Below are 20680 nucleotides of genomic sequence, written 5' to 3' on the forward strand. Positions count from 1 at the left end.
CGATGCCAAAAATGGGAACTAATGACTTGGTCAAAATTAACAATAAAAGACAGCTCAGGCCCCACGTTCTGGCTTAGAGTTTCCACAATTTGGCCATTTTCAGACCAAAGTAGCCTTTGCATACATCATTACCTTCTAATATCTTGCGTGATCATGTCAGACAAATCCACCACGGGCGGTCCAGTTACCGTGCCTCAGCCATCAGATAAACTCTCTGACCGAGAGCGCTATGCCGACCTACGTACCAGTGACGACCGGCATGGTGAGTCCCTGAGCTTTCAGATGGGAACCGAGGATGAACAAATCTTCTCTCTTCGAGACATCGACCCAGTGCTTGATGCTAAAATGCGCCTCATCAATAAGGTCTCCAGAGCTCCAATCCAGTGATGCAAGAACAATCCCAGGACTAATCCATCACTGTGTAGACCATGGATGAAATTGGCTGGACAAACATGCACCTCAAGCTGTTTTGTCTGAATGGTTTCGGCTACGCTGCTGATTCTCTAATCCTTGCCCTTCAAGCTGTGACTGCCGGTCAGGCTGCTCTCGAGTTTCGTCCTGCGTTCTCTTATGGTCTCAATGTGGCTGTTTATACAGGAATGCTGGTTGGTGTATTATTCTGGGGACTAGGTAACACAACACGACCCTTTCTCGTCATCTTACAAGATCCTTATTTGCTTCTTAGGTGCGGATGTCATCGGCCGGCGTTATGCTTTCAACATCTCACTCTTTTTATCTTCCGTATTCGCCATTGCGGCCGGTGCCTCGCCTAATTGGATTGTCCTTGCCACCTTTGTCGGTCTTGCTGCGTAGGTTCCTCACCATCCAGATCGCAAACTTACTAATACTGGATGCACAGATTTGGTGCTGGCGGCAACCTTGTTCTCGACACTACTGTATTCCTAGAGTTTCTTCCTGGCAACAAGCAATGGCTGGTTACGTTGATGGCCTGCTGGTGGGGGCTTGCATATGTCATTGTTGCCGCCTTTTGCTGGCCAATCTACTCGAATCCCAAGTATACCTGCGCGGACACTGATACGTGCACCAAGGGTAACAATATGGTCAGTACAGACACTTGATACACCGTGACCTCGGTTTTTGACTGATCTGTATCGAAGGGCTGGCGATATGTCTGGTACGGAAATGGAGCTCTCGTCTTTGTGTGTAGCATTCTACGAGTCACTGTGATTCGACTCAAGGAGACCCCCAAGTACCTTCTTGCCAAAGGTGATGACGCTGCTGTGGTTGCTATCTACCAAGATATTGCAAAGAAATATCAACGGCCTTGTAGTCTCACAGTTGACGCACTTGAGTCTATGGGGGCCATTAACTCCACGTATGGCAAGTCTAGGTATAGCCTCAGCGAGCTCTGGGCACATTTCCATGGATTATTCGTGACGAGGAAGCTCGCCATCTCAACGATTCTGATTTGGATATCTTGGCTTCTAATTGGTAATCCAAACTCAGCCTTGCATCAGAACAATAAAACTAACGTCCCTAGGCCTGGCATACCCACTGTTCTATGTGTTTCTCCCAGACTATCTTGCCAGTCGTGGTGCCAAAACGGGAGAGTCAGGGCCATATTATCAGTGGAGAAACTACATGCTCAGCAGCGTCACGGGCATATTTGGGCCAGTGGCTGCTGCATTTATGTGCAACACCAAGCTGCTTGGCCGGAAGTACACTATGGCAATTGGAGCACTCATCACCATGGCCTTCTTCTTCGCTTATACTGCTGTGAAGACTCCGGCTCAGAACGTGGCCTTGAGCTGTGTCATTGCTTTTACGTTAAATATCTACTATGGAACCTGTAAGTCACTAGTCTCTAGACTAATAATAAAGAACCCTGACTGACATGAATCCTTCCCAGTATACGCATACACTCCAGAGGTTTGTGGGGTCGGCATTGGACTGACAGTAGGTGTATCGACTGACACAACACAGGTACTACCATCAGCTCATCGTGCAACGGGCAACGGAATAGCTGTAGCAGGAAACCGCATTATGGGATTGGTATCCTCCTTTGTAGCAGCTTATGGCAACACTGCGACATCAGTACCCATTTATGTATGCGCTGTACTCTACATCGTCATGGTAAGCTACACTCCTGGTGACATCCCTGAAGAATGGCGCCTAATTGATATGTACTAGGCTATCATAGCCGTGATCTTACCGTTTGAGCCTTATGGAAAGCGGTCTATGTAGAGAAGTGATGGCATTATATGTTATTAATCCTTGCTCTTGAATGCACCCTTCTCAGGATAGCCCCTTTTTTCATCAGCTTTCAGCTTAAGTACTTCTTCTATAGTCCTCTTAATACATCTATTATAACCTTATGGTCCCATTACTTTCACTACGTAAATTACTTAAGTCTTCCTGAGTAATATATAAAGAAAGCTTATTGCTTAAATATTCTTCATCGGTGCGACGCTTTTATGCATATTGCGATTCAAATTCGATTTTATTAACTTGAGAAACACATTCATTTTCTATGTACTGGAAAGATACAGATCTAACATCATGGTTCAATTGCAGTATAGAGATCAGATACGCGAGATACCTCATATAATCATAAAAGCTGTATATAAAACAATACTAGATCTTACTTCGAACAACTGATTGAATCGCCGGGATAACAAACTTGGAGAGATCCTCAGTCGTCTTTCCATCTATAGCCAGTTCCGCCATGACCCGACCGATTACAGGCGCAAATTTGAAACCATGAGCCGCCCCTAAGGCAACCATAATATCCGGATACTGATTTAGTGCGCTAAGTACGAAATGTCGGCCTGGAGTAATCGTGTACTGGCATGTAACTGTGCGAAGGATCTCAAGGTCCTCATCTTTGGTTACAAAGTCCTTCATGAATGCGGTCAACTCATCCAAAAGCTTTGGAGAATGAGTGTAGGACCGTTCTTCAGGGCTCATACGGTTGTTGGAAACGTCGCGGCCAGCCTTGATGGTGGGTTCACCAAAAGTGGGAAATCCGTAGAATGTCTTTCCGTCAACCATCCGAATCCATACAGGGAAGTGCTCGGCATCAAACAGAGCAGGTTCTTTGGGCTTGAAGTATGTTACTTGCTCTTGCATGACCTCAAGTGGAATCTGTGCGCCGAGAGGAGCAAGCAGTTTGTTGGTCCAGGCGTCTGCTGCGAGAATGACCTTGCGAGCCTGGAAATCGCCATTCTCTGTCTTGATGATGACTCCTTTGTCGTTTCGGCCATTCGTGATTGGTATGATTGCTGTCACTGGTGTGTTTTCCTTAAGAATGGCTCCGCGAGCGCGAGCAACGAATTGCATCGCTGTCACAGATTTAGCCGCATGCGCAATACCAGTATCTGGAGTATACACTGCATTCTCGTCGTCACCAATGTCAAGTTTAGGCCATCGCTTATTGACCTCTTTGGCACTTAGAAGCTCGTAGGGTACATTGTTGGCGTCGAGGCTCGCAGTGTAATCCGAGACCTTGAAGCCGGATGTCCAGGTACGATCATTCGCAAGCACCACAATGCCACCAGTGACAGTCAACAGCTTCAAACCGGCGTCTTTCTCTAGCTCGGCCCAGTCTTTGTAGGCGGCTTTGGCGAGCGATACGTATTCCGGAGCATCGTATGCTGTGCGGACGATGCGAGACGTGTCGTGAGATGCACCTCGGACGTGGCCGAACTCGAACTGTTCAAAGCCCACAACCTTCACTCCCTTTCTTGCCGCTTGCCAGACTGCTGCGCTTCCAAGGGCACCGAGGCCTACTACGGCGACATCGAACTTTTCCATTTAGAGGCGGTTTTCTTGTTGTTTCTGGTATTGTAAACTGTATGATTTGTTGTCTATTATCCAAAGCTGGCTGTAAGAGGAAGCAATTGATATTTTATGCCTTTGTTAGGGCAGAGAATCACTAAGCCAAGACGTTGACTGGAACCTTAGCAGTTGGTAATTTGTCGGATCGACAAAGCCGAACATGACCGGTGAGGGGTTCATGTTAGGGACAGGCCGACGGTCGGGGAGCGTGCTCCCCGACCGTCTCCAACGACTCCCTATTGGCTAACACGTTTGCTGGCTCTCTCTCGACTTAGTTAGAGGGAACTGACCAAAGCTTAGTGGAAAATGTTACCAGTAAAACACTTACAGACTATTGTTATAAAGTGTTGAGCTTACATAAAAATTGCAAACCCTGCCTTAATATCTCTCTATATAGCTATTGCTTTAAGCATTATAAGCTTATTGCTTATACTCTACCCTATTTCCCAGGACTAAAGCATTAATGCTAATTTATACTATAGCAGTTATACAGCCTCGCTCAGCCAGAGCTCTTCAATAGCATCCTCGGCATCATACCCATAGGCCCAAATCTGAGTTACGGGGTCACTCCACTGATTCGTGCTCTCAACGAATGGCCGTCCTTCCACCTCAGCCCTCATTCCAAGATCCCTAGCTTGCTGTAAAGGACCGTCTGGAAAGTGCCATAGCTTTCCATTTACCAAGCTTGCAGACTGCATACCGTAACTTCGACTCATCCTTTCCTTCTCAAATACATGCAGAGCAGTTGCGACTTGGTCCTTGCAGTTGATCTTTGAGATCGCTGTAGCCAGAGCAGCGCCGTCTTCTACGGCCATGGCAGCACCTTGGGACATGTATGGTACCATAGCATGAGCAGCGTCTCCGAGGATAAGGAGCTTTTCACTCCTCGATATCCAGGTTTGGAGACGACTACCGCTCATCAGGGGCCACTTGAGCGTACTCTTGATCATCTTGATCACTTTGAACAGCCTGATGACGTTCAGTATCTGTCCGTGCATGTGAAGAGGAGATGACTCACTTTGGGTCCCAATCTTGGAATGAGTCTTGCATATCGCGGATTGCATTCTCGGCATTCCATGTACTGGGTGATGAATGATCGACGTGAGACAAGACCATATTAAAGGAGTTGCCCCCAGCAATAGAGTACGTCATGACATGACGGTCTTCCCCAATCCTTAAATGGTCAACACTAACTGCACTACTGAAGAGACGTCACACGTACCAGATGTTGATCCCAGGCTTTTCAAGTAACCAGGCTGTGTCTTCATCCTTCTTCATCTCTTCTGTGTTTACCGTAGCGCGATAAGCCGCAAAACCAGTCTTTTGGGGTGGTAGGTCTGAACCACCAAGCACAATTGATCGAGCATGTGACTTGACGCCGTCTGCAGCGATAACCAGATCTGCACGGTATTCGCGACCATCAAAGGTTGTGGCGGAAGGAATTGACTCGTCGTAGTCGGTAACCCTGCTATCAGTAACAATCTTTACTCCAAGGTCTTCTGCCCGGCGACAAAGGGCTCGATGGAAGTCGGCACGATGAATGACGAAATAGGGTGCTCCGTATCTGTCTTCAAAGTCTGGTGAGAGCCTTGTATAGGCGATCGGATCGCCGTTCGCCCATCTTCGAAATGTCATGCTGTCCGGCTTAACGGCATATTGTTCTAGATATGGACCGAGACCCCATTTCAAGAGCAGTCTGCCCGAATTCGAGGGAATCTGGATACCTGCGCCAACCTAGAGTTTACACGTCAATCAGTAGTTACGCCTTTTCATTGTGAATACGTACCTCACCCAAGGTAGCTGCCTGCTCCAAGACTGTAACCTCGTGGCCTTTACGAGCGAGCGCAACGGCAGTGGCTAGGCCACCTAGTCCTGCACCGACAATCAAGATCTGAAGCTTGACTTGAGAGCCGGGCAGGTAACCGTTGCCGTTAGGATGCTCAGCAGTTTGATGGAGTCTTTCTAGGAGATTAGTGGATCGTGAAGGATATGCCACAGCCTATTGGAATAAGACATTGACTCGTTTCACTGGAGGGCAAGTCTACACGTACCGGCTGAGTAATCTTGTTCTTGGCCATTGTTGTTTTGGTCACATGTATGTTTTGAACTCTTGAACCTGCTCCTCGAATGATGTACTTGTAAGTAAATTGTCAGCAATGCACAGACGAATTATGTAGTTTTGTGCTTTGTCGGTAGCATGGCGGCTGGGTGTCCCGGAATCACTTCCCGATAGTGCCCCGAAGACAATGCCACGCGCCATCTGCCGATTGACCAGCAATAAAGCTTGTATCTCGGCAACTGTTGATTGATAATCAAGCCAATCTTGCTGGGGTATATTTACGATACAATAGGTAAGGCCGTCAAAGGATCAGATCACAGTCGTTGATTGAGAACGCAACCGCTAGCAGCCTGTCACAACTATCATCAACCGAACTTCGCTTACCATCAGAAACGTCCAAGAGATTAATCAGAATGGCGCCTTCTGCAGCTACAGCACCCAGCGGTGGCCAGTCTCTTGTCAATGCCACTCCAGCTAAGTCACTAAACACCTCTGAAGAGCTTGTTGAAGCCCTTAAAGCTACCAACACAGCTCCTCTCTGGGCCCAAATGACACGCCTGAACCCTCCGGCACCCAACCCTCAAACTATTCCCTATGTCTGGTCATATGACAAGATCAAGCCATATCTCCTCAAGGCTGGACAGCTTATCACTGAGAAGCAAGCTGAGCGCCGGGTCCTGATGCTTGGAAACCCTGCAAGAGGTGAGTCGGGTATCTCGCATTCCCCGCCCCCCGAGTCAACACTGATCTTTTTGGCCTAGAGGCACCATACACCACTGATACCCTGTATGCTGGACTTCAGCTGGTGCAGCCTAAAGAGACGGCACCCGCGCACAGACACACTGCCTTCGCATGCAGGTTCATCATCGAAGGCACTGGTGGCTTCACTGCAGTTCACGGCAAGAGAGTGCCTATGAAGCCTCGCGACGTCATTGTCACACCCACTTGGAACTGGCATGACCATGGCAAGAAGGGCGCCGATGAGGAGGGTGGAGATGATCAGCCCGTCATCTGGCTCGATGGGCTTGACCTCCCCAGCTTCATTCACTTCCCTGTCCATTTTGTGGAACATCATACAGCTGCACGATACCCAGCTGAAGACTTTGAAGAGTCTGATATTGTCTATCCGTGGAGCAAGATGCAACCCAAGCTGGATGCCAGCCCTGATGAATGGGTCTCGGAGCCGTATCTGAAGCCTAGTGGGGCCGAAAGTAAGTGCTGGCATGGAGAATACTTGAGCTACAGCTAATATAATGACGCAGTTGGTCGTATCATTGGTGCTTCAGCTGAGAGACTTAACCCAGGAGCCAAGTCGCCTGAGATCCAAGAGACGAGCTCTGCTGTGTACCATGTCATTGAAGGCTCTGGTTCCACTCAGGTCGGAGACAAGGTCCTTGAATGGAAGCAGGGTGACACGTTTTGCATTCCAACTTGGCACAAGTATCAGCATCATGCAGACTACAACAAGGTCTATCTCTACAGATTCGACGACAAGCCGATGCTGAGGGCCTTAGGATTCTACCGGGTGGCAGGAGTTGATGTCGAGACCTATGTCTCTGAATGAGAAGCTAGATAATCTTGTTTTCGAATGTATCGAGAGGGGATGGAGAGAGCAACAATATAGGCCTTCCAAATAAAACGATCCTTCATTTCAGTATGTTTTGTCTTGAGATCAATGTAGAGTCAAATATTGAAGTAAGGCCATGTTCCTCAGTATGATTGAGTATCTTATCGATCTTCGTACCTGAAAATGAAAATAGCCTCCTTGTTGGACGATCAAGCTCTGGAATTACTACAAGACATTTCTTCTGCTCAATGCTTCAATCTCTACAAACACGAGTTACAAATTAGCCTGAGTTACATCTCACCAACTGTCTGTCTGAGCTAGGATCCTTCCGCCTACTTTGTCTTGTCGTTTAACCTCCTTCGTAACCCTAAGTCACTTTCTAGTGCTTGCATCGCGTGTCTTACAATGTTAGCCTCTCGTCTGGTTCGGCCAAAGGAAGATCAACGGAACACCTCACTTCAGAATTCAGCATGCCTTTTGATAGCTGATGATCTGGTGTCTGGCCAATCGCTTGGAGAGCGGGAGCGACCCGATATTACCCCTAACCCCGGACTATACTGATTGGCGCATCCGCGCCCGAGGCTAGGAATTATTGTTGCTTGGCGTGCTCCCGGAAAGCTTCTGTTAGTCCCTACTACAAGTAATACGATATCTCGCCATAATGATACTCAGTTTCCGATATCGCCTTCCAGATTTTGTGAATTCTACCGAAGCTCTTTCAGAAACGATGTCGGATTCAACTATTGGCCAACCAGCACTCCGCAATGGATCGCAAGGGTATCGTATCCCCATGCTCATCAACGATGCTGCAGTTTTAAGAGAGGATGATACTTCACGACATCAATCATTTGAGGGGGGGTATTTCCAGGGCGCTGGTATATCTGACTGTGCGGATGCTGTGGCGAGTTGCAGCAAAGCATTCGTGACTTGGTCCACAACCTCTCCGACCCGTAGACGTCGTCTTCTCTTGCGATTGGCACAGGTACTGAATCTCTTTGGCCACTGTGGGTGCCATGGCTAACGAAGCTGAAACTTAGGTCCTCAAGAACCATGAGCATGAGGTCCGAACTCTAATGAAGTCTGAGATCCATTGCGACGATGAATGGGCATCCATCGGTGTCACTACTAGCATCGATTTGATCGAACAGACTGCGTATCTCCTGACAGCAGGGAGTATGAGCGGCACCATACCGCATACCCAACCTGAGGGGTCATACGGTTTGGTGTTTACTCGTCCTTTGGGTGTTGTTCTGGGAATCGCACCTTGGAACTCACCTCTCTTCTTGGCCCTTCGAGCTGTGATCGCTCCTTTGGCAACTGGAAATACAGTTATCCTCAAGGTAAGGACCCCATTCCTGATTCCCAGTAATAGCATACTAATCTGAATAATTATAGGGATCTGAGCTTAGTCCAAGGACACATTATTTCGTCGCCGGGTTGTTTGGAAAAGCTGGCTTCCCTCCAGGTGTCGTCAATTTTGTCCTTCATCGACCGGAAGATGCCCCCGAGGTAGTTGGGTATCTCATTCGAGATCCTGCCGTCAGGAAGGTCAACTTCACTGGCTCAACACCAGTTGGGCGCAGTATTGCTGAGCAAGCGGGACGGGCTCTGAAGCCGGTATTGCTGGAACTTGGTGGGAAGAACTGTTGTATTGTCCTGAAGGACGCAGACATTGGTCGTGCGGCAGAAGCAGCTCTCGCAGGAGCAACACTAAATGTGAGCTTGCTTTCTACTGTCTTTGATATCTCACTAATCAATTTTGTGCGTAAAGGGCGGACAGATATGCATGTCTACAGATCTTGTCCTCGTGGAAAAGGATGTCGTAGATGAGTTTCGTGCAGAGCTTACAAAACAGCTACAAGGCAAGAAGGGCTCGGCGTATCGACTTGTCGGGCCAAAGAGTCAGTCGAGAGTACAAGCTTTGGTCTCCGATGCAGAAGCCAAGGGATCTTCCAAGTCTTCCACAGAGCACCAGATCGACTCAAACCTAATACCCATCACAATCCTCGATAATATCAACAGCTCTATGGATTTCCTACGTACAGAGAGTTTCGGTCCCTGTCTCGGAATCGTCGCGGTCTCTGACGGGGACGAGGCGGTCAAGATTGTCAACGATAGTGATTACGGGTTGTCAGGTGCGATATGGACACGGAGCCATTATGCAGCATTGGAACTGGCGCGTCGACTACAAGTTGGCGCGGTTCATATCAACTCTTCTACTGTTCATGATGAAGCGACTTTGCCTCATGGGGGAACTAAGCAAAGTGGATTTGGAAGATTTGGTGCGGAATGGGGATTAAAGGAATTCGTTGAGACGCAGACAGTTATCATGCATGCGTAATCATATCACCTAGCTCTATCATCAATTGCATTTTCTTTAATCGTCCTTAACTATCAGATCGCATGATCATGGAGTTAATCATCTATTGTTCAAGCTGGAGGTTTTCATTAGCATAGGTACCTAATCCTTTAGTAACTGTGTGGGGCTAGGTGGTATACTGCCCAGGTTGGACTTATGAGACTGTCATGTTGAGTTAACAGACATTACTGCTAATGCTTACATCACGTTCCTTACCCGTACCTAATACTCACTCTCTTTGAGTATCATGACGAACAGCATTGGCTGCTACAGTGCCTCTGTTGACCGCTGTAACGATACGTCGAACACCGTCTCCCGAACTACCCGTGGACTCTGCCTACGGGGATCCCACTCATAGGTGCATCTTCCGTCCGGTCAGATTCAAAAGTATCCATGCCCGAGATAACGGCTGACGGGGGAACCAAGGCCACCCCACGGACTTGATGGCACAACATTCAAAGCGAGATTAATACTTCGCGGGGTTCGTTGGACTGCCATCACGCAAGGATATGAAGCTTTCGAGCCATGTAAAACGCGTCACCTATTGATTGAGGTGATGAGATCGTGCGGGGTAAACTCTGGGGTAACAGCTGGATCTTTTCCGGGGGTCGGGGCAAAGACGGGAGACAGCGTGTCCCAGCCGGAATCACCCTGGCACGAGGCTTGGTCTAGACCAGCATCGGGCACTGGCCAGTGATAAGCGAAGGCATAAAGGATTGAGGCTCGAACCCTGTGAGCAACTCCTTTTCTGAAATCAGTCTCATCAATTGTCATTGACACAACAGTCAGTCATCAATTGTGCTACGAGGACAGTGTATTTGACAATGTCTATCTCTCCTTTCGTACGAACACCTCCAGGCACTGGTTCCATGTAGGCCACGAATGCTAATAGGACTCAACTCATAGGAATGGCCGCTCTGGTGGCGCATATGCGTTTTGCTGAATGTCAGCTTCTACAATCTCCTCGGGAATGCCTGGGCCGCTGGTCTTTCTCCCGTTTTTGGGTTGATCATTCAGGAGCTACACTGCACGCAAGACCAGGCCTCCAACTTGCCAACGTATGCTCTGCTGGCTCTTGGGCTCTCTGTGCGTTATCCACCGTCTTATCTTTGATGGATCTTTTGATATGCTGACCCTTTCAGAATCTCTTCGCTCTCCCGTTGTCATTACTCATCGGAAAGCGCTTCACCGTCCTCGGTTCGCTCGTTATCTTTATCGCCTGTAACATTTGGTCCGGCGAAGCCACCGACTACTACTCCCTTCGAAACTCACGCATCGTTGGTGGATTGGCTGGTGGTCTCGTCGAGGCTCTTGGTCCCATCATCGTAGCTGAGACCTTTCCCACGCATCAGCTCGGAAGAGCCATGGTCGTCTACGTTGGCTTCCTCGCTGCTGGCTCCGCAGTCGGTCCCATGGTCGCTGGTGCAGTTGGGGTCAGTTTAGGAAGCTGGAGATGGTACCTGAGGATTCTGACAATCGCGACTGGCCTGAATCTTTTTGGTTCGATCTTGATGCTTCCTGAGACAACACACGACATCGAAGAGCTGGACGCGGCTCAACCCAGACCTGGAAGCTCGCCTGTCAACGAACCGAAGCCTACGAGTACCTCGGTCGAGGATATCTGCATCTCATCACCGGCCCAAACTACAACTGGAGAGAATTCTACTGCCAACTTCAGAAAGGAGTACATTTCGAGGTCGTTCAGTAGCGAGTTTATGCCAATGAGGTGGAAGGAAATGGGCCTGTCACTGGTCCAGCCGCTGCAGCTTCTCATGGCACCCCAAGTCCTCGTCACCGTGTACATTTTCGGGCTAACCATTGGCTGGACTGTCATTATCTCCATTCTCCTCGCCGTCACCTACGCTCAACCTCCTCTGTTGTGGAATTCACGCTCGATTGGTCTACTCAACGTCGGTTCTCTTATCGGTCTTCTCATTGGTCTCCCCGTTGGCGGTTACCTCGCAGACCTTCTCTTCATTCGCTCAACAAAGGGACGTACCCGGGAGCCTGATCCCAGGAGTAGACTGCCAATGATGCTTATCGGAGGACTAGCTAGCCCTCTTGGATGCATTATTCTCGGCCATGGACTTCAAAACCCTGCTCACTGGATTGTTGTCTGTGTCGGATGGGGTCTCCTTGCATTTGGTTTGACAGGGTCTGCAAATGTCCTGCTTACTTATTCCGTCAACACTATGCCTTCGCGAGCAGGAGACATCGGTGTCCTTGTAAATGTCATGAAGAATTGCTTGGCTTTTGGTGTATCATACTCGGCCATCAGTTGGATGAATGGTATGGGTCCAGTAAAGCAATTCGCGACTATGGCTGCTCTTCTTTGGGCTGGTTACCTTCTGGTGATTCCGGTTTGGGTTTGGAGCAAGTCTATCATCCGCAGAAGCGCTGTTTATACCCGGTAGTATCAGGTAGGGAATTTGTTACACATACCACCATTTGTCGATCACTTAGTTAGCTATTGGTACAACTCAGTCGACTGTTATTTGTTATTTGCACATGAGCTCGGCCGCTCAAGTTGTGCTACGTGACTAAAGGGTGTTCTTATATATGCGGATGCCACTTGTTGAAAAACATTACAGAACGTCGTCATCATTCCTTGTAGGAAAACTCTTTGTCGGGCTAATCTCGGTAATGATCATGTAAATCACCTCAGATAGGACAAGAGTCTCATCACTTAAAGCAGTCTAATTCTTCGACGAAGAAAGAGTGCCTTGTGAAAAGCCTGACAAGATGCCAAGTCGCGTGTTTACCCTACATCATCAAGCCGCAGTGAGGAATGGTTCCGCTTTGGCTAATCATATGCTCTAGTCCGGAAGCGAATAACTGAGCTAACCAAATCCAGCTGCCAAGCGAATCAGATTGACGCACAGCCTCAGATTATTCTATATATAAACCAAAGGCGGAGCATATAAATATCATTGATTTCTCAGTCCAAAGTCTGTACGTGTGCCTTCACATAATAAAATAAATTTGCCCATAGCCATGCCGTTTTCCACCGTCTACGAAGATCCTTGGGCGAGGACCCCGATTGATTTAAGCCACGCTGCTGTTGTGAGCTGATAAACTATTATTTGGTGCAATGGATCGAAAACTCATTCCTTGTCTATAGCAACACCTTGAACTGATCGAGACCTTTCTGAAGCTCCTTCAACACCTCGGCGATGCAGATGGTAGTACAAGTGACGAAACATTGGCATACTCAGAATGGCGTTATGCTATGTATCTTCGTTTCATCGACATACGAGGCTTCTGCCCAAATGATCACTCGCCTCCATGGTAGGCTCTGTGTCTTTGCCATTCGATCGTCTGACTGATGATAATAGGGATGTCGCACTTATTATGTATCTGCACATGCTGTCACCCTCGCGCTTTCATCACTATATCTACGACAACCGTAACCGCAACTTCAGTGGCATCTTTGGCTTGGAGCATCGGCATTTCCCTATGACCAACTTATTGGCAGGCGAATGGTGTCCCAGACGAACAAAGAAGGCCTGGGATGAGTGTAGTAAGATGAGCTGGTCTGGCTCCGAGTGCCGCGGCTCCAACCTGCCATATCAGCTATGGCCTTCTGCACCATGGAAACCGAAAAGACTCTCCATTCTGGGAGGGAAAGCTAATCGACCACCATGTCATGATAGAAAATGGATCACACCAACTGATAAAAAGCTTGAAGACATCCCGAAAGACCAACAAGGAAAAGTGATTCTGATGCATCAATGGGATCGCTGCCGCACAAGTGTACCGGAGCAAGGCTACAAGGTCTGGGACCTCCAGTCATACGCAGCGATGCGAACTTGTAGGGTAGAAGAAAGATGTAGAAGCCAAAGCCAGCATGAACAGTTCAACGAAACGTGCATGCTGAAGCCATGGCCATCTTTGCAAGACCTCCGAGCAGACCTCGAGCAACAAGTGTCTTTCTGGAAGGTTATACTTGGAGTCAAGAATTCGGTACCTGTGTTTATCGACAGTTTGAGGCAGTCGGTAGTTGACTACGAAAACTTCCTTGGCCTCCTGGGTAGTATACTTCCAAAGAGTGAGAGGGATGGCTCATACAAGTCAAAGCTAGACCCAAAGACAGCAAAAGCTGCTCATCACCCAAGTTCACGACCCTCTCGGATAATGCCCCCAACGCTCGAAATTGATCTTCTATGGCAGACTCATCGTTTATTCCCAGCGAGTTACTGGGTTTGGTCGGCTGAGAAGGCGGACTGGGTTCTTGATAGAGAACGCACAGCGAATACACATGCGGCAGGTACACTGCTCCAACATACAAGACAGCTTTGGAAATCGAAGTATACCTCAGAGTTGGAAAGGGGGGTATCAGTGGAAGAGACGTTGACGGAGTACGTGCCTGATACAGTGAAGCATGCAGCTGCCAACGTGGAGAGGACTGATCTAAGAACTCTACTATTGGGTCGCGATGCATGGAAACAGAGAAGGGTTATTAGAAGGGGTCGAGGGGACGATATATCTGGTGGTGGAGGAGCGGGCGATTATGGAGGGTCTGGGGGTTGTGATGGAGGAGGTGGTGGTGATGGTGGCGGAGGCGGCGAGTAGGTAACGATGAAGCAGCCAATGTCCCAAGATTGTTCAAGAGGGAAGAAATGAGGCTGGACTGATAGAATCGATTATAGATCGCATGGGGGGCCAAAGCATATAAGGGAAGCAGGAGCAGAGCTGCAGAAGTGGGAAACAATAGAAGAGGAAGGAAAAGAAAAGTTGGTTGAGCCTGTTCGTGGAGTGCAAGCCTTTAAGACCACATCTCAAAGTTAGGCAGTGCAACTTCGCGACAGATGCAGGTGGCAAAAGATGCTGTACTCCAAGCTTGAAATTGCTACGTGAGGATCTACCGCTGACGCCCTGACAAGACCAGGTCTGAGCATACTTGGACTTTATTGACCTGCCTAATGGCGACTAGGGGTTCCTTCTGCCCACTTCACGTCATTCATATGGATCATTGCTGTATCGTGGCAGAGCTCAATTGACGCCCGTTATACGACACTAAGATGGTCTAGAAAGACTTGGCATTGAGGGAATTACTAGCATTTCAAGCTGAGGAGATCATACTCCGCCAATATTAGAGGTTCCGTATTGCAAAATGGCGCATAGGAATGGGGCTTGTTGGGGTAGCAAGACATCATTTGGAGTCCACAAAGGTCGAGACGAAAACCCCGCACTTCTCCGCTTGAGCTTAATTCAAGGTTATTACAGAACCAAAACCTTGTTTCTGGTGCACGGCTGTTTACTTGACGCAGTGACCAAATGAAAAATTGTTATTCGTTGCCGAAGGTCCCGGATAACCTTTCTAGAGCCAGACTAGTTGTTCTAGCCTATTGCTGCGGCCGTTGTCTCCCTGCGCCTCGGGGGTTGCATTGAAGCTCGGAAGTCCGAGGTCTCTCCAATGGATCAACAACCGTCTACTGAAGTATGACATCTTCACAATGGCGCACGGGAAAACACGGAATTCATAGTCCACTGTTTCGTGTCCTCGTAAGTGGGTTGACAGCCTAAACTTAACCTCGCGGGCAGCATCTAGCTTCGTAGAAGTCTATTGCCCCGTGGGGTACAAACGTGGAGGAATGATGGAACCTTGCATGAACCGGGCCACCATGAAGACCATGGAGGTCCAGACGGATGCAATACTGGAGACCGAGCGTCGGTGTTATAAGTGCGACTAAGCTCACCGAAAAGCACAGATAAAAAGGTCCCTGCACAACTTGCTGGAGGTTCTTTCACCCCAGCTACCTCTCTACCTATCCCAGAGGCAGCGGTATCGCCTTTCAGTCACAAGCTCCTTCGGTATCTAGTCTAGGATAAGTCAATTACAATCGTCATGGCCGATATTGAGAAGCCGTTCCCCGTTGAGACGGAAAAGGCCGACAACACGACCATCGAATACGAGCGAGCCCAGCTTTTGGCTCATCTACCAGACCCTGATGCCGGAAAGACGGTGGAAGAGCGTCAAGCCATTGTAAGTATAATCAACAGCGCACTGATACCAAGAAACGACCTAGCTAATTGATCAAAATAGGAAAAGAAGCTGATGTGGAAGGTTGATCTGGCCCTTATCCCATGGCTATCCTTTCTATATCTCTTATCCTTCCTCGACCGTACCAATATCGGAAACGCTCGGCTAGCTGGTCTCGAAGTTGATCTTGGGATGGTTAAAGGGGACTACAATAATGCATTGACGATCTTCTTCGTCTCGTATGCTGTCGTCGAACCTGCAACAAATGCCCTGCTCAAGAAGATCACGCCTCGATTGTTCTTTACCCTTATCATTCTGACTTGGGGACTCATAATGACTCTTATGGGGCTTGTTACCAACGTCAAGGGTCTGCTAGCTGCTCGCTTCTTCCTCGGTATGGCCGAAGCCGGACTCTTCCCTGGAGTCAACTATTATCTCTCTTGTTGGTATAAGAGCTCTGAAATCGGCATCCGGTCTTCTATCTTTTTCTCAGCAGCTGCACTGGCAGGCTCATTCGGCGGCTTGCTCGCAGCAGTTATTGCAAAAATGGATGGAATCGGCGGGAAACCTGGTTGGGCTTGGATCTTCATATTGGAGGGCCTTGCAACTGTTGTAGCCGGACTGGCGTGCTGGTGGCTGGTCTTTGATTGGCCAGCAACGGCAAGCTTCCTCAGTCCTGATGACCAGATCCGAATCCAACGTCGCTTAATTATGGACCGGCAAGGCCGAACGGCCGAGGATTTCGATAAGAGACATATGTTTGCTGCCCTCAAGGACTGGAAAACATATGGATATATGCTTATCTATATGGGCTGTCTTACTCCTCTATATGCCTTCTCCCTGTTTCTCCCGACTATCATTGCCGGCATGGGGCATGTAGGTACCAAGGCCCAGCTTCTCTCTGTGCCCCCCTATGCAGTTGCAGCGGCTCTCACTATTTGTGTGGGATTTTACGGCGACAGGACGCGGCAGCGAGGTTACTGCAACATAGCCATTGTTCTGCTCGGCATTGCTGGTTTTGCTATGCTTATAGCGACGTCCAACCCGACAGTGCAGTATCTAGGTGTATTCCTCGGTGCAGCAGGCATTTACCCTACTGTGCCCAACACTCTCTCCTGGTTGAACAATAATACTGAAGGGTCGCTGAAGCGTGCCTTTGTGCTGGGAGTAGTAGTTGGCTGGGGCAATTTAAATGGCGTGGTATCATCAAACATCTACCTGCTTCGTGAAAAGCCCCGATACTATACGGGACATGGGGTTGTCTTTGGCTATCTGGTGGTTTTCTTACTCGGTGGATCTATCTTGATGCATCTTGGACTTCGCAAGATGAACAGAGATCGCAGCCTTGGCAAGATGGATGCTAAATGGGACAATTTGTCAGATGAACAAAAGTGGGTTCAAGGTGACCTGCGACCTGACTTTAAGTACACGCTATAAACTCCACAGTATTATGTAGTTGATATAGAATTATTTTAAATTCAGGACCTGATTGTAAAGATCGAGCTGATGACTCGTTGCGTTGGAGCTGAGTGGTCTTCAATGTCGTCACAAAGGAATGACGATCAATGGTGGGTTTTGGTAGAACAGTTCATATAATTTAGTCATTATACACCAAAATCCTGACGCCTACTCAAGACTCTCTTTTTGATATCTCCAGGATATCCGTTCTCAAAATCACAAGTCACCCAGCCTTGCTTCCCTTCATACTCTTCCGGTAACAAACAATTGGCCACGACCTTTCCTCCTGTGAGCTTCGTCCCAGGTCCATGCGACATATACGGCACAAGTGGATAAGCAGGGACATCCTCAAAATGGAACTCATCCATCGTTGGTCTACATCTCGTTGCAAAAGCCCAAGTGACATCATTCATGTCGAAAGGGTTGATATCCTCTCCAACTACTAGCAAACGGTGGATTTGCATGCCGCACTTGTTGCGGAACACGAGATCTCCAATCTTGGTGCACAAGTCTTTGGCTTTTGTCTTTATTTCGGCGAGCTTCTTGCGGTCGACTTGTACAGCCGCCCAAATGACCTGTGTCTCGAACAAGGCAAAGACTTGAGTCACTGGTAAACCGTGCTGTTGGAGCAAGTGGCGAATTTCAGCAGATGCAAGTGTTCCAATCATGGTATGTGTCTCATCCGGGCCAAGGTTCGCGCGTCCAGGTACACAAACTGGTAGAATTGGGTTGTTACGATAAGTGATGGCTTTGACAGTATACAGAGGTTGCTGAGAGTTCTCATCAAGAAAACTGTAGCCATGCATCTCGCCGAAAGGGCCCTCTTTGGCAGTATCTGTGATAGAAATCGTGCCTTCTAGGACGATTTCGCTTGTAGCTGGGACGTACATGTTGTTGGTTTCACACTTGACTAGCTCTAATGGTGATCCGCAAAGTGCGCCGACATATTCGGACTCTGAGACACCAGAAGGTAGGGGCATACTAGCTGCCATGGTAGCGATCGGAGGAGCACCCAGGGCGATGGCATACGGTACATCGTTGCCGGTCTTTTTCCACTCTTCAAATATCCTAGCTATATGCTGCGGCTTCATGATAAGACCCACCATTCGCGTCTTATCATAAACCATTGCCCTTGCGATAGACCAGTTTGTCCATGGCTCTGTTGGATGTGGTATGATGTTGATCCCCAATGTCTGGATGTAATTCCCTCCATCAGCCTTGTTCAGAAGAGGAGCGGGCAGCTTGGTGAGATCAACATCGCCGCCCATAATGATGTTTTCTTTGCACGGCCCAGTAGATACATGAACTGGAGGCAGCGGCCGTTCTCTTTTTGCCGATAGCATTTTGTCAATGACATCTGTCACACCAGCATCTTTTGGAAGAGCAAGGTGCTCTGCCAGACGTCGGTAAGGATACTTTGAGTCACTGGAGAAGCCAGCTGGTGCACCCAGGATGCGAAACAGGCCGTCCTTTGCCCCCTTCACATTGTGGAACAACGGTGCCTTGGTGCGCTGTTCATATGCCAGACGGATGGCAGCTGCGACTTCGAGCTTGGGATCAACTTCAGAAGTGATATCGGTCAAGTCCTTGTTCTCTCGCAAAGTGTCAACAAAGGCTCGAAAGTCGAGATGCGCTGGGGAAGAACTGTTGCCTCCAGATAGCGACCGACGCAATCCACGGCTCGCGAGGAGCCTGTTTCTCAAGGTAGGACGAAGCTGCTGCATGATCCTGATCGAATATTAAACGGGTTCCAGGTTGAGATGCGATGCTCCCGCAAGGCACATCGCTTCGTTGGCTACTCCCGGATTTTAAGTGGGTGAAGCACTTGTCGGCCGCCTCGTCACGCATCTGGCAATATGGTGTAGTCAGCTTTAGCAAGCATGTTATTAAGCACTACTGCAACGATCTGTCATCTTCAAGCAAGCCACAATGTGATAAGTCTGATCTTGATCGCGAAGCCGTCCCGATTACCCGAAATCACAGCATAGCAGACGTCTAATCACTTCATTGCTCTTAGCCCCCCATACTGCTCGGACTTCGTCTCAAGCCATATCAGCCTGGTGGGGTTACAATTAAATTATCGAAACTTTCTGTAAAGCACATTTCAGGTGATTCATTGGGCACTTTGAAATGTTGATCCCTCGTAGCCTGTGGACTTGGATCAGCAGAGAACTTAGAAGTCAATTGCTAGCAAGATGTCCGAAAGGCAAGGTTGGATTGTTCTAGCCAATGAAACCTGTTGTCCATCAGGAATGGAGATTCAAAATAGAGAATTCCGATGCGGATTTCGTATAAAAGCAGGACTGTGAGATGTGGCCGTTTGCCTTGAGCCTAGTAAATCTTGGAATGGTGCAAGATCCGCACACCATTCTATTATAGTGCTTACATCGTTGCACGCTACAATCAAGTAACTATTAGAGTAATGAATGGCCGGTTTGTAAACTCTGACTAAACTACATCTAAGGGCTTATTGTATTTTTCTCTTTAAGCTGATCGGCTCTGTTACCCGTACAAGGATTACAGCTTTTGGGTGCGTGTACAGGATGCAAAGTAATCCGACTTGCGATTTATGCCGGCTCGAACAAACTACTCAACTCTCCATCACATCACCAACTGCTCAAGACCTTCACTCAAGTTCCATTCTGCTAAGATGCGCAGTCTTATTCGCCCCTTGAGCCGTTTCAATAGACATGATCTCCTAAGCCTTTCACTGGCTCATCACTTACCAGTTCAAGTGCGCTCCCAATCATCCTTCGCTAGGCCCAATGGCCGTCGGAAACGTATCGTTGTCGCTGTTACAGGAGCGACTGGTTCTCCCTTGGCAGTTGCTCTCCTCAAACGTCTTCGGGAACTTGAGGTTGAGACGCATCTCATCATGTCAAAGTGGGGAGGGGCAACACTTAAATACGAACTTGACGGTCCAAATAACACAGCTTTGTACCTTGAGTCTCTTGCTTCTGTCACGCACTCGTCGCTAGATGTTTCAGCCTCACTATCCTCTGGCTCCTTTCGCACGGATGGCATGATTGTAGTTCCATGCAGTATGAAGACATTAGCAGGCATACGAATGGGCTACGATAATGACCTCATTGTACGAGCGGCAAGCGTGACATTGAAGGAGAGAAGGAGACTTGTTCTAGTGGCCAGAGAAACGCCATTAACGAGCATTTACTTGGAGAACATGCTTGAAGTGACCAAGACCGGAGCTGTGGTGTTCCCGCCAGTGATGGCCTTTTATACAAGACCGAGTTCTATCGATGACATGGTACAGCAAAGTATCATGAGAATGATTGACCTGCTCGACCTAGAAGTCATAGATGAGGATATGCAGGATGAATCCCGTTGGTCAGGATTTGACTGGGCAGCAAAGGAAAAGCAAAGTACCTAGTGCAGGAACACAGGCCACTTCTTATCATACAGGTCTGTAATGTAGTTCGCGGCAACGACTAAAGTAAC

General features: G+C 48.5%; 10 protein-coding genes across 10 annotated transcripts; 7 read left to right on the forward strand and 3 right to left on the reverse strand.

The window, feature by feature from the left end:
- Window positions 1-153: 153 nt before the first annotated feature.
- On the forward strand, window positions 154-2205 carry FPRO_07241 (uncharacterized protein; the record flags this gene model as incomplete). The annotated part of the gene is made up of 9 exons (XM_031218590.1): window positions 154-363; window positions 426-630; window positions 686-809; window positions 860-1061; window positions 1119-1452; window positions 1502-1810; window positions 1871-1890; window positions 1945-2094; window positions 2152-2205. The coding sequence occupies 9 exons, from the start codon at window positions 154-156 to the stop codon at window positions 2203-2205; spliced, it is 1608 nt and encodes a 535-aa protein (XP_031084433.1).
- A 390-nt stretch (window positions 2206-2595) lies between these two features.
- Window positions 2596-3774, reverse strand: FPRO_07240 (uncharacterized protein; the record flags this gene model as incomplete). Its single annotated transcript, XM_031218591.1, has 1 exon — window positions 2596-3774. One exon carries the CDS (start codon window positions 3772-3774, stop codon window positions 2596-2598), a length of 1179 nt encoding a protein of 392 aa, XP_031084434.1.
- Window positions 3775-4283: 509 nt separating this feature from the next.
- Window positions 4284-5876, reverse strand: FPRO_07239 (uncharacterized protein; the record flags this gene model as incomplete). Its single annotated transcript, XM_031218592.1, has 5 exons — window positions 4284-4767; window positions 4817-4972; window positions 5021-5532; window positions 5585-5797; window positions 5850-5876. The coding sequence occupies 5 exons, from the start codon at window positions 5874-5876 to the stop codon at window positions 4284-4286; spliced, it is 1392 nt and encodes a 463-aa protein (XP_031084435.1).
- A 394-nt stretch (window positions 5877-6270) lies between these two features.
- FPRO_07238 (putative gentisate 1,2-dioxygenase oxidoreductase) lies at window positions 6271-7421 on the forward strand (the record flags this gene model as incomplete). Its single annotated transcript, XM_031218594.1, has 3 exons — window positions 6271-6559; window positions 6619-7068; window positions 7120-7421. 3 exons carry the CDS (start codon window positions 6271-6273, stop codon window positions 7419-7421), a joined length of 1041 nt encoding a protein of 346 aa, XP_031084436.1.
- A 730-nt stretch (window positions 7422-8151) lies between these two features.
- FPRO_07237 (uncharacterized protein) lies at window positions 8152-9765 on the forward strand (the record flags this gene model as incomplete). The annotated part of the gene is made up of 4 exons (XM_031218595.1): window positions 8152-8406; window positions 8462-8764; window positions 8820-9140; window positions 9196-9765. The coding sequence occupies 4 exons, from the start codon at window positions 8152-8154 to the stop codon at window positions 9763-9765; spliced, it is 1449 nt and encodes a 482-aa protein (XP_031084437.1).
- An 842-nt stretch (window positions 9766-10607) lies between these two features.
- Window positions 10608-12197, forward strand: FPRO_07236 (uncharacterized protein; the record flags this gene model as incomplete). The annotated part of the gene is made up of 3 exons (XM_031218596.1): window positions 10608-10625; window positions 10690-10869; window positions 10926-12197. 3 exons carry the CDS (start codon window positions 10608-10610, stop codon window positions 12195-12197), a joined length of 1470 nt encoding a protein of 489 aa, XP_031084438.1.
- Window positions 12198-12777: 580 nt separating this feature from the next.
- FPRO_07235 (uncharacterized protein) lies at window positions 12778-14355 on the forward strand (the record flags this gene model as incomplete). The annotated part of the gene is made up of 3 exons (XM_031218597.1): window positions 12778-12846; window positions 12905-13071; window positions 13119-14355. The coding sequence occupies 3 exons, from the start codon at window positions 12778-12780 to the stop codon at window positions 14353-14355; spliced, it is 1473 nt and encodes a 490-aa protein (XP_031084439.1).
- A 1276-nt stretch (window positions 14356-15631) lies between these two features.
- On the forward strand, window positions 15632-17203 carry FPRO_07234 (uncharacterized protein; the record flags this gene model as incomplete). The annotated part of the gene is made up of 2 exons (XM_031218598.1): window positions 15632-15769; window positions 15830-17203. 2 exons carry the CDS (start codon window positions 15632-15634, stop codon window positions 17201-17203), a joined length of 1512 nt encoding a protein of 503 aa, XP_031084440.1.
- A 167-nt stretch (window positions 17204-17370) lies between these two features.
- Window positions 17371-18948, reverse strand: FPRO_07233 (related to 3-polyprenyl-4-hydroxybenzoate decarboxylase and related decarboxylases; the record flags this gene model as incomplete). Its single annotated transcript, XM_031218599.1, has 1 exon — window positions 17371-18948. One exon carries the CDS (start codon window positions 18946-18948, stop codon window positions 17371-17373), a length of 1578 nt encoding a protein of 525 aa, XP_031084441.1.
- Window positions 18949-19874: 926 nt separating this feature from the next.
- On the forward strand, window positions 19875-20612 carry FPRO_07232 (PAD1-Phenylacrylic acid decarboxylase; the record flags this gene model as incomplete). Its single annotated transcript, XM_031218600.1, has 1 exon — window positions 19875-20612. One exon carries the CDS (start codon window positions 19875-19877, stop codon window positions 20610-20612), a length of 738 nt encoding a protein of 245 aa, XP_031084442.1.
- Window positions 20613-20680: the final 68 nt, after the last annotated feature.

This window comes from Fusarium proliferatum (assembly GCF_900067095.1).
Source record: "Fusarium proliferatum ET1 genome assembly, contig: FPRO_scaffold007, whole genome shotgun sequence".
NCBI classification, from domain to species: domain Eukaryota; kingdom Fungi; phylum Ascomycota; class Sordariomycetes; order Hypocreales; family Nectriaceae; genus Fusarium; species Fusarium proliferatum.